Here is an 18,250-nt window from a genome sequence, read left to right on the forward strand (position 1 = left end):
GTTGTAACCCACCTTGATCTCAAGGAAAGGCAGGCTATAAATAAACGATGTATTATTATTTATTATTAATATTATTAATTAGCAGTCATTAATCCTCTTTTGCATTAGCCTCCCAGGCCCCCCTCTGCTTCCACGCCGGACTCCGCAGCCAAGCCGCGCTTCTGCCGGGCGGTCTCCTCCCGGGGTGTCGGAGGTGTGCATCTGCGCACCGCCCCGGGAGAGCCGCCCACGGACTGGAGAGCCACCGCAGCGGGACTCTTTTTTTTGGCTGTTTGGCGTTTGCGGTAGCCGGGAGTGGGCCTTTAAGACTCCTGGGGGGAAGCCAGGGAGAGAGAGCTCGCCAGGTGAGAGCGGCAAGCTCAAAAGCCGGACGTCCGGACCTTCTTGACACGCCCCCCTCTGCTTCCACGCCGGACTCCGCAGCCAAGCCGCGCTTCTGCCGGGCGGTCTCCTCCTGGGGTGTCGGAGGTGCGCATCTGCTCACCGCCCCGGGAGAGCCGCCCACGGACCGGAGAGCCACCGCAGCGGGACTCTTTTTTTTGGCTGTTTGGCATTTGCGGTAGCCGGGAGTGGGCCTTTAAGACTCCTGGGGGGAAGCTAGGGAGAGAGAGCTCGCTAGGTGAGAGCGGCGAGCTCAAAAGCCGGACGCCCGGACCTTCCTGACACGCCCCCCTCTGCTTCCACGCCGGACTCCGCAGCCAAGCCGCGCTTCTGCCGGGCGGTCTCCTCCCGGGGTGTCGGAGGTGCGCATCTGCGCACCGCCCCGGGAGAGCCGCCCACGGACTGGAGAGCCACCGCAGCGGAACTCCGCAATTGCGCAGCTGCGCAGTTTTTACGGGGCTAGGGAGGTTGTGGGTTAGCTTGGGCAGAGGATGCCTGTAGTGGCTAACCTCTGCCCTTTATTTGTCGGTGTAGGGTGGGTGGGGGGAGGTCATGGACGCGGGGGATGCATGGGCTGGGGAGGAAGGGGACGACATCACTCTGAGCGGAGCTCCTATTGAGGTTGTGTGGGGCAGGGGGAGGTATGGCGGTGGGAGGAGGGACTTGCGTTCCAGGGGAAGGCGAGATAGATGCCTCATATCCATCTCTCCTTCCGGTCCCCCTCCCAACCTAAGGGACCTGAGGGTCGCTCCAACCGTGCCACAAACCCTGTCGCTGCTCCTGTGCAACGCCAGATCAATTAACAACAAGACCCACATCCTCCACGACCTGTTGGAGGACCGAAGTTGTGATCTGGCTTGCATTACCGAGACCTGGCTGGGGCCTGAAGGGGATGCTGTGTGGGCTCAGGCCCTGCCTGCCGGGTTCTCGGTGAAGGACCAGCCCAGGTTAGGTGGGCGGGGGTGTGTGTGTGGCCTTGATACATAGGAACACCGTGTCCCTCGCTAGGAACCACATCAGACAGACGTCCTATATCGAGTGTATTTACCTGACCCTTAAAGCTAGGGACAGTCTAGGGATTCTGTTGGTGTATCGGCCACCCCGTGCGCTAACGGACTCCCTTAACGAGCTGACACAGCTGGTCGCTGAACTGATGCTGGAGACACCCAGGCTACTTGTCCTGGGCGACTTCAACATCTCCCTCACGGCCAGCTATGTTCCACCCGGTGCGGCTCGCGAATTCATGGATACCATGGCTGCCATGGGCCTGTCCCAGCTAATTCAGGGTCCTACGCATTGTGCGGGTAATACTCTCGATTTGGTCTTCTGTTCGGATGTGGAAAATCCGTGGGTGGAAATATCTGATATTTCCCCCTTGCCATGGACGGATCATTTCCTGGTTGAGGTGAAAATCAAGGTCTCTACCCAGATCCCTCCCGGGGGTGGTGGACCTATTAGGATGGTCCACCCTCGAAGGCTAATGGAACCTGACCAGTTCCAGGCAGCCCTAGAGGGACACATGTTTGGTAGCGACGGCGATTCTGTTGATGCCCTGACTGGTATCTGGAATACCGGTCTCTCGAGGGCTATACACAGCATCGCTCCCAAGCGCCCTCTCAGACCCGCTTCCAAACGAAAGCCCTGGTATACGGAAGATCTCCGGGCAAGGAAGCGGGAGCTGCGACGGCTAGAGTACCGTTGGCGGAAACACCTTCGCTTAGACGACAAGACTCTCCTAGCCCAACGGTTAGAGGACTACGGAGAGGCGATACGAGCAGCAAAGAATTCGTTCTATGGTGCTCGTATCGCGTCCGCGGAGTCGCGGCCAGCAGAGTTGTTCAGGGTAGTCAGGGAGCTTACTCAGCTCCCTCCTGCCCTGAACCAGATCCTTGAACCTTCTAAGGCCTGCTGTGACTTATTTAACGACTTTTTCGTGGATAAAACTTCTCGGATAAGCGAAGGTCTTAACGCCGACATTCAGGCAGAACCTAGCGTAGAGGCGTCCAGGGCCTCCGTGGACTTAGTTAAGCTGGATCGGTTTGAGTTGGTTAGTACCGAGGATGTGGACAAGATCCTTGGAAGTGTTCGGAAGACAACCTGCTCTCTCGATCCCTGTCCCTCGTGGCTAGCAGCTCAGGGGGGACCGGCTGTAACTTCATTGTTACGCCGGATAATTAATACATCTCTGAGGGAAGGGCAATTTCCATCTGATCTTAAATTGGCCCTAGTAAGACCTTTATTAAAAAAGCCCTCCCTCGACCCCCTGGTGTATAACAATTATCGGCCAGTTTCACTGCTGCCATTTTTGGGGAAGGTGATCGAGAGGGCGGTTGCAATCCAGCTTCAGGGGGTCTTGGATGAAACGGATTATCTGGACCCATTTCAAACTGGCTTTCGGGCAGGTTATGGGGTTGAGACGGCCATGGTCGCCTTGGTCGATGATCTCCGTCTGAGCATCGACAGGGGAAGCGTGTCCCTGTTGGTGCTCTTGGACATCTCAGCAGCTTTCGATACCATAGACCATGGTATCCTTCTGGGACGCCTGGCAGAGGTGGGAATCGGGGGCACAGCGCTCCAGTGGTTCCGGTCCTACCTCTCCGGGAGGTCCCAGATGGTGCAGCTGGGAGACGTGTGCTCCGATGAGAGGGCCCTTAAAACTGGGGTCCCTCAAGGAGCCATTCTGTCTCCCATGCTATTTAACATTTACATGAAACCGCTGGGAGAGATCATCCGGAGACATGGGGCGCGGGGTTATCAGTACGCTGATGACACCCAAATAATTTTCTCTATGTCTCCGACTGATGCAGTGACTGAGGATGGTGTCTCTCCTCTCGTGGCCTGTCTGGAGTCAGTAATGGGCTGGATGAGGGAAAACTGACTCAAGCTGAATCCAGAGAAAACGGAGGTACTCATGATAGGTTCCCCTGGTCCAGGAATGACGGTGGTTCCACCTGTCCTGAACGGGGTCACGCTCTCTGTGAAGGACTCCGTGCGCAGTCTGACTGCTCAGTTGAATGCGACGGTCAAGAGCACCTGCTATCAGCTTCGGCTTATTCGCCAGCTGCGCCCATACCTGGCCCAGAGGGACCTTGAAACTGTGGTACATGCCCTGGTAACCTCGAGACTGGATTTCTGCAATGGACTCTACATGGGACAGCCCTTATACCAAACCCGGAAGCTTCAAATGGTGCAGAACATGGCTGCTAGGCTGGTCACTGGCACGTCCAGGGCCAGCCATATAACACCGGTTTTAAAAAACCTCCATTGGCTGCCCATTCGCTTCCGGGCGCAATACAAGGTGCTGGTAATGACCTATAAAGTCCTAAATGGCTTGGGCCCAGGATACCTGAAGGACCGCCTCTCCCCGTACATTCCGCCTCGCACCCTCAGAACATCTGGGCAGCAACTCCTTAGGGTCCCCGGGGCGAGGTTATCCTCCACCTCTAGGAGGTCTTTTTCCATCGCCGCCCCGGCCCTTTGGAATACGCTGCCCATAGAGCTCCGCTCAGTTACCTCCCTGGCCCAATTCAAACGGGAGTTAAAGACCTACCTGTTTCAAATTGCATTCCCCGATTAAGTCCTTATAGGCCCCCCCCGCCGCAAAGGCCGCACAGGCAATGGTTGGCTAACCCGGGGGCATTTGTTGTTGTTTTTATTTTTGTTTTTTGCTTTGTGTTGTAGTGTATTGATGTAATTTTTGATATGGTTTTTAATGGAATTTTGTGTATTTTTAAATGCTGTAAACCGCCCTGATCTTATGGAAGGGCGGTATACAAATAAAACATTTATTATTTATTATTATTAGCCATCAACACAGAACAATACACATGCAAATCACTCCTGCATTTCCAGGCTCACACAGTATATACTGTATTTTCTGGCATATAAGACTACTTTTTAACCCAGGAAAATTTTCTCAAAAGTCGGGGGTCGTCTTATACGCCGGGTGTTGTCTTATAGGGCTGAAACTTCCGAGCCGGACTGGAGAATCTGCGGTCGCCGCATATGGTGGGGAAAGCTCAAAAACGGCCGCGGCCACATACTCTCCATATGTGGTGACCGTATGAAAGCAGCAAGGGCAGCGCTGTACAAGTACGGTAGAAGAAAATCTTGGAGACAGAGAGGGCTGGGCAGGCAGGGAGAGCTGACCAATCCAAGCAGACTTTGTATACAACAAGTTTTCCTGGGTACCTGCATGTCATAAGCATTTGAATTAAAATTACTATATTGAAATCAAACCTGATGTTTTTTTAATTTTTATTTGGTGTGCGTTGGAAGAGGGGTAGTCTTATACGGAGAGTATATCCAAACTCTATATTTTAACTGGAAAAGTTGGGGGTCGTCTTATACACCTAGTCGTCTTATACACCGGAAAATACGGGTATATATATATATATATATATATATATATATATACACCCACTTTTTCCAGGCAAAGCATTCTCTGAAGATTCCAGCCACAGATGCTGGCGAAACGTCAGGAAGAAAATCTGCTAGTACATGGCCACATAGCCCAAAAAACCCACAAAAAACTATGGATGCCGGCCATGAAAGCCTTCGACTTTACATTAAAAAAGGAATGAATAGGAAGGTGACTAGAAAATGGTTTAATGGAAGAGTGAGGAGTTGGGAACAAGCACATGGGTTGATGATGGATGGAAAAGGAAGTTGAGAAAGATAAAGGAAGGGAGAAGGATTATAGGGTTAAGATGTTATCAATACAAACGCACAGTGGTATATAAGATAGTTAGAAAGCAAGATAGAACTTACAATGGCTGGATCAACTTGAATTAGCACTATGTAACCCACTAATCCACAGGACCCTAGCTAGACTGGCATTGCTTTGTCATACAAAATGAGCCCAAGGATGCCCTACTAACACAAAATCTGGCAGGCTGCACACTGGAGGATAGGCAAACAGTGCGATTTGAGGGTTGGACTATGACTCTGGGAGACCAGGGTTTGAATCTGGGCTTGGACATGAAACCCACTGGGTGACCCTGGGCAAATCAGAGTTTCTCAGCCTCAGAAGATGGCAATGACAAACCTCCTTGGAACAAAAAGTGCCAAGCGTACCCCATGATATGGAGCCTTAGAGTTGCCATAAGTCAAAAATGACTTGGAGGCACAAAACAACAACAACAACGGACATTTGGGGAAAGATAAACACCTAAACAAATCTTAACCATGATGGGTGTCTTAATTTGGACAATACCAAGAGAAAACAAGAAACCAGGTGATTCACATATGCACACACGCACGCACGCACACACACACGAGCACTAAATCTAGGGGAAGAGGGGTATAAAAATATGTCATGGGTTGCTGCCAAGGTGCTTATTTATCAAAAGCGGAGGAGGAGAAGCGGGGTCCGGGTGCGGGCGATGGGAAGCATCCATTAAGCTGTCCACAGTGCAAGTGCCTGCAATTGGTTTGCAATTTAGAGTGATTATTCCAGACATTTAGGGAGCGATGAATCAAGTGGCAGAAAGCCCCCCCCCCCCCCATATTTTAAAAAGCCACAACCACTGAATACCTTCTGCCTTGTCTTTGCTAATGCACCTGCAAGAAGCTTTCAGTATCAAGGACCCTGCAGCAGCCTGTCAGAAATGGCAGGGTTCCCATACTCCAAAAATGATGGGGCATTTAGCCCTGTTTTTAAAATACCTCGAGAGGCTTGCTTTGCTCATACAAGGTTGATGTTACTTCCACCTCCAGCACATTTCATTTATTAGCTGTTACTGTGTGCCTTCAAGTCATTTCTGACTTATGGCGACCCTAAGGCAGAGTTTTATTGGCAGAATTTGTTCAGAGGGTTTGCCATTGCCTTCCCTTGAGGCTGAGAGAGTGTGACTTGCTCAAGGGCACCCAATGGTTTTTCGCAGTCGAGATGGGATTCGAACCCTGGTTTCCAGTCATAGTTCAGCCCCCAAACCACTACACCAGGCTGCCCCATTAATTTATTTATCCTTATTTAAAATGTTTCTATCCTGCCCTCACGGGAGCAGATGATTCAAGGAACATAAACTATTTAAAACCATTCCAGATAAAACCAATAGAAGAATTTAATCAGGATTTGTTGCTACTCTTGTGTGCCTTTAAGTCAGTTTTGACTTATGGCAACCATATCATCATCATCATCATCATCATCATCATCATCATTATCATCATCATCATCATCATCATCATCATCATCATCTTATATCCCACCTTTCTCCCAATATAGAGACTCAAGGCGGTGAACAGCAAATGTAAAATAATACAATTTAAAAACAATACAAAAAACCCACATTAAAATGTATAACTATAAAATTTAAAAAAAACAATTAAACCATTTAAAAAGTTAAATCAGTTATGAATTAAAATGTAACATGTTAAAAACTCAATACAAACCTTAGAATGTAAATCATGCAGCATTTAAATTATTATTATTATTATCAACATCATCATCAGTATTACTATTGTTGTTTTTATTCTTATTAAATAATAAATTTTTTCCAATTTTTGGGGGGGAAGGGGGAGAAAGGCTTCAGGGGGGAAATGCGGGAGGACATTCTGCCAAATTCTTCAACTACTTTTGTTGTTGTTGTTGTTGTTGCCTTTGCATCTCCAAGGTCTTAATTCCCATTGCCATTCCGGAATGTCTAAAGGCTTTTCATTGACAGGTGAACGACAAAAGAGCAGTTACCCAGGCCTTCAAAATGCAGCAGGGGAGTTTATAAAAATGATCAGGTTAATAGCTAGCATAAATCAACTGCTTTGGAGAATTAATGAGGTTTTTAACACAGCCAGCACCTCTAGACTGCATTAGGCAACAGAAGGCACACTTGTGCAGTTGTGACAGCGCAAGAAAAATGAGACAACCTGGGGGGGGGGGGATGAGAGGAGATGGGGTGGGAACCATGAATCAAATGTACTGTTGGAATAAACTGTGCCAAGTGGCAAAACTGGGAAACATGTGCATGTGTTTCCCTGCTTCTGCTGCTCCTTTTGCTTATGTTTAGCCTCATTCTAAAGGAGATCAGAAAAATTTACTCCGTTAGACTACAACTCCCAGAATCCCCCAGGCCGTGTCATTAAACACTTGAGTTTCCCATGCTGGATGACCATTTGTATGGAAAAAGCAACAAGGGACCAACCAAGTTAACAGAGAAGTTGGGCTGTAAATAAGTCCAATGTGAGTCAGCATGGCATAGTGATTTGAACATTGGACTATGACTCTGGAGACCAGAGTTCGAATCCCTGCTCAGCCATGGAAACCCACTGGGTTCAGCTGGACCAATTGCTTAGAGAGATGGAGGGGTTTCCTTCCCTCAACTCTTCAAAAAGAGTCTGGATAACAACCTGCTGGGGATGCTTTATCTGGAGATCCTGCATTGAGATGGAGGTGGTACCTGATGGCCTTTGGAGCACTTTCCAATTCTGCAGTTCTATGGTCCCTTTCACATTACACAGCTATAGCACTAAGATAATTGCCATGGCGATATCCCATAAAACTCTGGGATTTGCACTTTAGGGAGAGGTCCTTTGAATTTTCAGCCAGAGAGCTCTAGTGTCTCACCAGAGAAAATACCCCAAGATTACATAAAATGCAACCAGGGCAGTTAAAGTGGAATCACAGCACTATAGAATCATAGTGTTGGAAGTGACAGCAAGGGCCATCCAGTCCAACCCCATTCTGCCAAAGAAGGAGACTCTACCACTCTCCAAGGGAGTATGTTCCACTGTCTAACAGCACCTACTGTCAGGAAGCTCCTCCTAATGTTTAGGTGGAATCTCTTTTCCTGTAGCTTCCACCCATTGCTCTGTGTCCTATTCTCTGGAGCAGCAGAAAACAAGCTTGCTCCCTCCTCAATATGACACCTCTTCAAGTATTTAAACAGGGCTATCTCACCTCTGAACCTTCTCTTCTCCAGGCTCCCTGAGTTGTTCCTCATAGGGCATGGTTTCCAGACCCTTCACCATTTTAGTCACCCTCCTTTGGACATGCTCCAGTTTCTCAACATCCTTTTTGAATTGTGGTGCCCAGAACTGGACACAGTATTCCAGGTGGGGCCTGACCAAAGCAGCCTAAAATTGCATTGGCCTTTTTAGCTGCTGCTGCATCACACTGTTGACTCATGTTCAACTTGTGGTCTACCTGGACTCCTAGAAGCCTTTCACACAGAGTCTCCTTATGCCAGGTGTTCCCCATTCTATATCTATGAATTTCATTTTTCTGCCCTAAGTGCAGTACCTTACATTTCTCCATGCTGAATTTCATTTTGTTAGTTTTGGTCCAACTTTCTAGTCTATTCAGGTCATTTTGAATTTTGATCCTGTCCTCTGGGGTATTAGCTAATCCTCCTAATTTGGTGTCATCTGCATACTACTAATTCTGTAGTGTGAAAGAACTCCATGACTGTATCATGGCACTGGGTTGGATTAGGTGGCCCTTGTGGTCTCTTCCAGCTCTATGACTCTATGATTCTATAGGATTGCATCTTAGGGTCCCTAGCCTCAGCCTAGGAATTTGAGGCTGAGCATATAAACAAAACTATGGCTGCATCTACACTGCAGAATTAATGCAACCTGATGCCACTTTAACTGCCATAGCTTAATGCTATTGATTTCTGGAATTTGTAGTTTCATGGGATATTTAGCTTTCTCTCTCAGAGCACCCTGGTGCCACCACAAAGTACAAGTCCCAGGATTCCATAGTATTGCACTGTGGCAGAGTGGCATCAAACTGCATTATTTCTGCAGTGCAGGTTAGACTCTGGCTAGGACTAAGCCCCACTGAACTCCAAGTTTTATATTAACCAGTTACTAAAATAATCTAGTTTGAGATTGCCTTAACTGCCCTGGCTCAATGCTAGGGAGTTCTGGGTACTGTTCTTTTGTTGCCTGTTTTATTGAATCATTTCCTGTATTGCCATGTACTTTATATGTATTATGCTACTAGAGAGGCCCCTTCCCCACCACCTTTCCCTTCTCCGTTTGTGTCATGTCTTATTAGATTGTAAGCCGGAGGGCAGGGAACCGTCCAATTAAAAAGATTGTATGTACAGCGCTGTGTAAATTTACAGCGCTTTATAAAGGTTAATAATAATAAATAATATAGTTTTAGTGAGACACTTAGGCGCGTTATAGACGGCCCAGAAGACACTTAGGCGCGTTATAGATGGCCCAGCCAAACGGCGCGGTTCCCGGACGCTGCAAAGAAGGAGCGCGATTTTCGCGCTCCTTCCTGCGGCCCGGAAGAGACACCACAAGTGCCAAAGCGCGTACTCATGGTGTCACTTCCGCCGCGTGGCGAGAGGACGCAGAGCGTCTGCTACGTCAAAATGGCGGCGCCCATCTGTATGCGGCACCGCCATTTTGACATAGTCATTACGTGCGAGGGGCAAGGCATGTCCGGAAGCACCGCCCCTCGTGCGTAATGACGGCGCGATGACGGCGCCTCATGGGCCCATCTGTAATGCGCCTTAATCTTCTCTATTGGAGAGTTCTGGTGCCACAACAAACTACAAATCCTATGATTCATAGCACTGAGCCATAGCAGTTAAAGCAATGTCAAACTTCATTATTTCTGTATTGTGTTTTGGCCCATATTGGAAAGTATGTATTACAGAGTGGGAGATTTTTAAATAAATAAAAAAATGCACCTAAAAAGTGACAGAAAGGAGGTGCTTTGACTCTGCAAAGGGCAGCTACTGAGACTATGTCGCATCCTTCAAGCCACACATCAAGCAGCAAAGTCCCTGACACAGATATTGATCGGTTTGACAATTCTATAGAGAGGTTACCAAGGCGCTCTATCTTTAGATTCTCATTATCTCCGAGAGATACGATAAAGCAAATGAAGTCTTAAACAAGACAAAGAGCATCCAAGCAATCCTATCTATTATTAGAAGATTTATAATGGGCCTAATCTACCATGGTTGGAGAGCCTAGAAGTGGCAGAGACTTCTCCAAGGAGCCCTGGGAGCTAGCCCAGGGGACCCTTCCAGTTCTAACATTCATTTCATAAGATGGAGCCATGACAGTTAAAGTGGAATCACACAGCTCTAACTGTATTTGTAGACATATCTGGGGTTTTCTGGAGCTGAGAGAGTGTGACTTGCCCAAGGTCACCCAGTCTACGGCCGAGTGGGAAATTGAACCCTGGTCTCCCAAGTTGTAGTCCAATGCTCAAACCACTACCCCACATTCACTCCCATTTGTATAATGTAAACACATCTTTTAAAGTGTTGTCTTTTAGCCACTTCCAAAGAACAGATCAAGACTTCTGTTCATTCCCCTGTCACAATATCAACCTAAACTCTGAATGGTGTATCCCCAAAAGGACAGCACAGTGTGTTGCTGCTGCAAATAAACCAAGGAAGAAACACCCAGGTAAGAACTGAAGAGAAGGAAACATGTTTGAAGTATTTCTTACCACAAACTGGGCAATGTCCCTTTCCAGTCCCATGTTGGGCAGATCTGGCATCATGTGCGCCACCACCTTGAACCCGGTATCTTTGGCTAAGTGGAACGATTCACAGACAGCCTTCACTGTGTGACCCCTGGGGGAAAGGCAATGTGGTTTAGGTACATGCGTGTATACACTTATGCACAGACATCACACCTTTTAGTTAGAAAAGAGGTGAGCAACTGAAAAGGAAGGATGCCAAGCACAGTTTCCAGACTAGCATCTCCCCTCCCCAGCAGCTTCAAATTTGCTGTGTGCTGAAAGTGATGTTGTGGCACTTCTGGCTGCCATTTGGTCAATTTTTTACTTTTTTGGCAGATCATTTAGATGCGGATTCCTGCATTGACCACTGGCCCTTGCATTCTGTAGACCTAGGTAAGATCCTAAAGTGTAAAGATATACAACTGAGCACTGAAGTCAGAATCGTCCAAGCCATTGTATTCCCCATCACCATGTATGCATGTCAGAGCTGGATAGTGAATTAACCAGATAGAAAGAAAATAAATTCATTTCAGTCGTGGTGCTGGAGATGAATGCTCAGGATCCCGTGGATGACCAAAAAGACAAACAACTGGGTCCTAGAGCAAATCAAGTCTGAAATCTCCCTGGAAGCCAAAATGACAAAACTGAGGCTACTGTACTTTGGCCACATCATGAGAAGGGAGGACTCACTGGAAAAAACAACAATGCAAGGAAAGGTGAAGGGAAGCAGAAGAAGAGGAAGGCTGCATGCTAGATCCTATTAAGGAGGCCATGTGTATGAATTTACAGGACCAAAGCAGAGCAATGTAAGACAGGGAGTCTTGGTGATGCCATGACTTGAGGGTAGTTAACAACAATATATATATATATATATGTGTGTGTGTGTGTGTGTGTGTGTGTGTGTGTGTGGTAACTTTTATAAGGACGAGAGATTGAGATTAATATTATCTTTACTAAATAAGTTACCAGGCAGATTTTTCACAGGTAGCTAGCGCACTTAACAGGGATGCTGAGAAAAGCATGATGGAAGTGGTGACTAAGTTCTTTTTCTTTGCTGCTAAAACATGTGAGATTATGATATTTGCACATGTATGACAATTAGTTCTGCCCACAGGCCATTAAAATCCTGGTTGTTTTTATAGCTGCTAATTTAGTGTTTTTATGCTTCATATTATCCATACTAGTGAATCGTGTGACAATAATAAAAGTGATATATATTGTTGTTTGCTGTTGATGTGTGCCTTCAAGTCCTTTCCAACTTATGGTAACCCTAAGGCGAACCTATCACAGGGTTTTCTTGGCAAGTTTGGCAAGGGCTGTATTGCCATCCTCTGAGGCTGACAGAGTGTGATTTGTCCAGGGACACCCAGTGAGTTTCATGGCCAAGCAAGGATTCGAACCCTGTTCTCCATAGTCACAGTCCAATACTCAAACCACTGCATCATGCTGGCTCTCCATGATATATATATATAGAGAGAGAGAGAGGAAGGGAGGGAGGGAGAACTTCCCAGCGAATGTGGAGGGACCACTTTACGGGTACATTAATTGTTACATAACAATAAAAACAAGAACTCTCCTTCTTTGGATGTCTTTAAAGAGAGGCTGGATGGCCATCTGTCAGGGGTACTTTGGTTGTATTCCTGTATGGCAGGGGGTTGGACTTGTCAGGGATTTGAAGGGTTAAAACACAGCACACAGGGAAATGCTTGATGTGTGTGTGTTTGGCCATGAGCATTCAGCAGAGTGGCAAGGTTGATCAGCACAGCTGAAGCTCATTGGCTCAAGGACACTTCAATGCCCAAGTGCACGTAGCCATGGATGATGAAACCATGTGTCTAAATTGCACAGGAGACACATGACATGGCAACACACCTGAACTCACTGGGTTTGGGAGACCACATGGTCTGGAGACTATATAAACCCAGGGGTTGCAAGGGATAGCTTGTGGGTTTGAAGTAGGAGTTGGATTGGTATGGTTTGGAGTTTTAGAGATCTGGTTTTGTATTATAGCACTGTTAATAAACAGCACTTTGGGGACTTTGTTTCTCTGGTGGTTTATCAGAAGAAGCTACAGCATCGGTTTGCTGTGTGTCCCCGAAGGTTCCTGCATTGCTGCAGTTCTTGGAAGACATCCAGTTGCTGTCATCCCAATTGGACTTTGGAGCCAACGCTTCTGCTTCTGGAAATTGCCAGCTCTGCTACAAGGATCTGATTTAAGCCCAGGACTCACTTGAGTTGCTGACAGTGGTTGTTGGACCCCAGCAGTTGCGCTGACAGGACTAGATGCCCCTTGCGTTCTCTTTCAACTCTATGATTCTATGGATAGTCCCCTGCCCCAGACTGTAAGCCTGCTGGGGCAGAGACCTGTCCTTGTATTTCTTCTATTTTAAAACTGAGAAGAAAAAGTGAACCTTCCTTGCCAAAATTGAACAGCTGGGACGCCTGCATAAGCCACCATCTGCAAGGAAGCAAAAAATACCAAACCCTCCTGCCCCAAGGGCTTCTGTTTCTAAAATGATGGAAGCATCTTCACATCCCTGCAGAAATGCTTGGAAAAGATGCAAACAGCATCTGGTATGGTTTGGTTTAGGAATTAGAAGCAACAAGAAGCAACTGGTAGCAAAACAACACAGTGTGGTTTGAATGTTGTTGTTGCAGAAGGAATACAGTCTCTTTCCTTTTGCCATTTGTTGCCTACACACTTTCCCTCTCACACACATACAGGTTGAGTCTTCCTTATCTAAAATGTTTGGAACCAGAAGTGTCTTGGATTCCAGATTTTGTCTGTATATTGGAATACAAGTATTTGCTTATACTGCATGTATATAATGAGATATCTTGGAGACAAGACTGACACCCAAACACAGAATTCATTTATGTTTCATACACACCTTATACGCACAGCCTGACAGTATATTATTATACAGTATTTTAAATAATATTGTGCATGAAACAAATGTTGTGCACACTGAGCCATCAGAAAACAAAGGTGTTCCTATCTCAGCGACCCATGATAAAGGTTTTAGTTTTAGGAATATTTCCGATTTTAGAATTCTGGATAAGGAAGAGGACAAGAAGGAATGCACAGCCAGTCTCATATTTTCATATGCTATGCCCTAAATCCTCTTGTGGTTACAGACACACTGAAATTCCCTTATACATTGCAGTGGAGAAGATTCTGTTAAAAGAAGTAAGTGGACTAGATTTAAATACTCAATGCAAGGCCCTACATCTATAAGGGCCAAAATACCCTAAAGGCACCAGATGCTGTTTGATTTTGGAAGCTGACCTTGCATTCCCAGAGGTATTTGGCTGACTACCATTGCAAATTGGGATGCAGAACCAGATGGATCCTTGGTCCAGGCTAGGTCATCCTATCTCTTTCTCTGGCTTAAAATCTGATTAGGGCGGGTTATAGACCGCCAAAAAATACGTATTGAATACGTATTAGGGTTAGGAAGGGGCGGTGCTTCTGCACCCCCCTAACCCTAATACGTATTCAATATGTACAATATGGCAGCGGCCGTTCCACACAGCCGCCGCCATATTGACATAACGGACGCTCTGCGTCCGCACGTGGCGCACCGGAAGTGACGCCACGAGTGCGCCCTTTGGCACTTGTGGCGCCTCTTCCGGGGCCCGAGAAGGAGCGCGATTTGCATTTAAACACCTCCAAAGAAGGAGAGTCCATCATCCTCGGAGGCTGTCTATTTCACTTTCAAACAACTCATCCAAATGTTTAGGTGGAATCTCCTTCCTTGTGATTTGAATACAAACTCACATCATCTTCTACATGACATCCCTTCGGACATTTAAGATGGCTATAGCCTAAATACCCTAAAGAAACCAGATCCCATCTGATGTTGGATGCTAAGCAGGGTCAGACCTGGTTACTACTTGGATTGGAGTCTGTCAAAGAAAACAAGGTGCTGTAGGCTATATTTCAGAGGAAGGAACTGGAAAAAACTCTTCTGAGTATTCCTTGTCTAAGAAGACCTTATGAAAGTCATGGAGTCACCATACAACAACAGGTGACCAGAACATACACACACAACATCTAGACAAGAAAAAATGAACAGATACAGGATGGGTGACACCTGGCTTGAAATGGCACATGTAAAAGGATTTAGGGGTTTCAGTAGACCACAAGCTAAACATGAGTCAACAGTGTGTAAGGTGGTCAAAACCCCTTCTGTTCTGCATCATCTTTCGAGCACAGGAATAGGTGCAAGAGATTTTTATTTTTTTTACTTCCAGAATTGAGAAAAGTGGATGAAGAACAACAACTAAATACTTTCTGCATTCTTGGTTTTTTTCCAGGGTAGAGAATATTCTCCCTCCACAACACAACCATGGTGACTGTTGCTGCTTTCATGGTCAATGAGGCAACTGCTCTTGTAAATCATTGCCATAGTCATATCAAACAAGAAAGAAATTGGTAAGTGTAGAAAGTGGAGAGATTCCTATTAGAAGTCATCAATTGGGGGGAGAGGGGGCTTTAAGCCAAAATTGAGGAGGGGCCCATTCTGTTACTCACAAAGTGGATCTGTAGATAACATCCTCCTGTGCTTTCAACTATCATCCTGTTTATATGTTATGGATAGGGTTTTGCAATACTGCCGCACCTAATTGGGTTTTCAAGAGTATTCTTTTATATGTGCCTGTGTTGTGATGAAGCTGTTATGCCACAATCCCATCCAGCAGAAGACAATAAGGATCTTCATGAATAAAAAAAGTACTTAATTGGAAAAATCCATATGACACAACCATAAACTCACAACCTCACATGGCTGCTGAAAAGGGGGAGGCATCTGTCACACTCACAGGAGTACGAGAACTCTCCAAGGCCAACTATAGGTAGTTACCATGAGCTTGGAAATGGTTACCTCTTGGACTACAACTCACAGAATCCACTGGGGAGGCAGGTTTAAGGTTTATACATGTGGCAGAGAAGGCATTTCAATTGGTGACTGGTGGGACACAAAACACTGCACAAGAAGGCACATAAGCAGCAACAACAACAAATATTTCAGTAAGCAAAAATAAACAAAACAAACCAAGAATATGCTATGCCCCTTCCTAAAACAAGAAGACCTAAAGATGGTAGTGCACAAGCTGGTAAGCTCAAGGCTGGACCTTTGCAATGCTCTCTACAGTGTACCAAGTTCAGAAACTTCAGATAGTTCAAAACACTGCAGCCAGATTGATAGCTGGTACATCTAGGAGTGAGCATATCAAACCAACATTAAAATCACTCCACTGGCTGCCAGTTATTTTCTGGGCAAAATACCAAGTTGTGGTTGTTACCTTTAAAGCCCTACATGGTTTGACTCCAGGTTACCTACAGGATTGCCTCTTCCCATATAATCTACCCCATACACCCAGATCCTCTGGGGGACATTGACTTCAACTGGCCAGGACTAGGTTAGCAACTGTCAGCCAGAAGACATTTTCATCAGCTGCCCACAAATTGTGGAATGACCTACTAGGAGGGATTCAACATCTGAACCTGCTGTCTGAATTTAAAACAGTGTTAAAGATCTATCTCTTCTGGCAGGCCGACCCAGAGGATTTTAAACTATTATTTTTAAATTGGTATATTTTAATCCAGCTGATTTTAATGTGTAATGCTCATTTTAATCTTATAAGTATAGAGATCTTGTAGCACATGAGACTAACTGCAAGAAAGAAGTTGGCAGCATGAGCTTTCGTAGACTTTAGTCTACTTCTGAGCGTGATTCGTACTGATTCTACAGACTAACACAGCTATATCTTTGAATTTGAATCCTATGTTCATGTGTGTTAACTTACGTGTTTAAGGGTTGGCTATATATTGCATTTTAATCTATGTTGTACCTTGAGCCTTGAGGAGAGGTGGCAAGAAAAGAAGAGGAAGAAATGAAGGTGGACAACAACTGTACAGGCTGCTTGAAATTTCTCAAAAACAAAGTCCAAATTTCCATAAATAGAACAGCCTGAATTCTTGCAAATGCAAAGATGCCTTCTTTGCACTGCACTCCTCTCAGCAACATTATCACTTGACAGTCCAATGCATAACGTGGGGCAATTTAACCCCAGGAAACCTGCTGTCTGCTCCTTATTCAATGCACTCCTTATGGTTCACTGACAGCCGCCCAACGGACTTATCTAGCAAGGCAACCTTTTTGCTCCCCCTCCATAGGCGATTATCAAAGAGAAAGAAGCATTTTTCCACATCATCAGACACACAATCTCTTTCTGGGACTTCAGCTGGGTGGACAAATCACTTCCGTTTTCCCTGCACTGCATCTCCAAGTTCCTCGTGCATCAGAACGATGTTACAGACTAATACAAATTCAATCCTTCATGCGCTGCTGAACTAATCTTGCCCATAATCACCTCACAGAGAGTTTTGGCCCAAGGATTTGGAAGAAGATGCCGCCAAGGAAGCTGACATTAGTATTGCTCATTATGACTAACGCCCTTCTGGCTTTTGATGATACTTTATTATTTCTGATTATTTATTAGATTTGAGTATCCTGTAGACAAAGTCTCCTTAGGCATACATAGCACAAATAAAAACACAATGAAGTCTACAAACGATTAGAAAGCAGCACAGATCAGAAGTCTACCAGACACATGCTAGTACGCCACTTGAAAATGTAATTCGGATTACAAAAGCTAAAGCGGCCAACAGGAAAAGTGGTGAAGGTCTTAAAAAGCCCAGGGAAAGAAAAGGGCTGTAATTTGGCATCAAGGAGATGGTAGTGTAACTCCTATGAGTATTGGTATGGCCCAGTAGGTAGGGAAACCCTGAGGAAAGGGCTGTATTCACTGAGCTCAGAAGGTTGAGTGCAGAAGGAGAGGAGAGAGATGGAAAGGAGGTGTAGTTAACACACAACAGGTGGGTTTCACAGCAAACCCAGAAAGAATAACAGGGAGAAACTGACAATATAAGGAACTATATTACAACCATGTCCCAAACGAATGAAACCACAACTCTACCATATATATAACGATCATATATTTTTATGTAAGTAACCACATTATGATAATACTACAAAATACAGAATACACAATACAAAGTGCTATAGAGAACTATACACCCCAAACTATGAGCATCCATAGTTTTTGGTACCCACAGAGGGTCCTGGAACCAAACTTCAGCAGATAGCAAGAGACCACTCTATGTGTGTGTATGCATATATATATATATATATATAGAGAGAGAGAGAGAGAGAGAGAGAGAGAGAGAGATTTAAAAGGCAATATTCAATTATAGTTAGCCTCACTGAACCCAGAAAGAAGTAGAAAAGCACCAGGACAGCATTTTGGCTCCCATCGCTGCCTTCTGAATGCCTACTTTATATAATGTATAAGTCTAGAAACATTAGTCAGTAACTTGACCTCCAAAACCTGAATTGACTTATCTATGGGCCAATGTAAGTAGTGGCG

The 18,250-nt window shown here is 45.7% G+C and overlaps 1 protein-coding gene across 1 annotated transcript in view; it reads right to left on the minus strand.

The window, feature by feature from the left end:
• ELP3 (elongator acetyltransferase complex subunit 3) overlaps window positions 1-18,250 on the minus strand; it is a 128,003-nt gene that overhangs the window by 69,204 nt on the left and 40,549 nt on the right. Inside the window, exon 9 of the mRNA XM_089528754.1 lies at window positions 10,802-10,928. Coding sequence (XP_089384880.1) covers window positions 10,802-10,928 — 127 coding nt within the window. The remainder of the gene's footprint in view (window positions 1-10,801; window positions 10,929-18,250) is intronic.

The sequence above is a fragment of the Sceloporus occidentalis genome, unplaced genomic scaffold (assembly GCF_023333645.1).
Source record: "Sceloporus occidentalis isolate IW3139 unplaced genomic scaffold, rSceOcc1.0.p SCAF_6, whole genome shotgun sequence".
Taxonomy (NCBI): domain Eukaryota; kingdom Metazoa; phylum Chordata; class Lepidosauria; order Squamata; family Phrynosomatidae; genus Sceloporus; species Sceloporus occidentalis.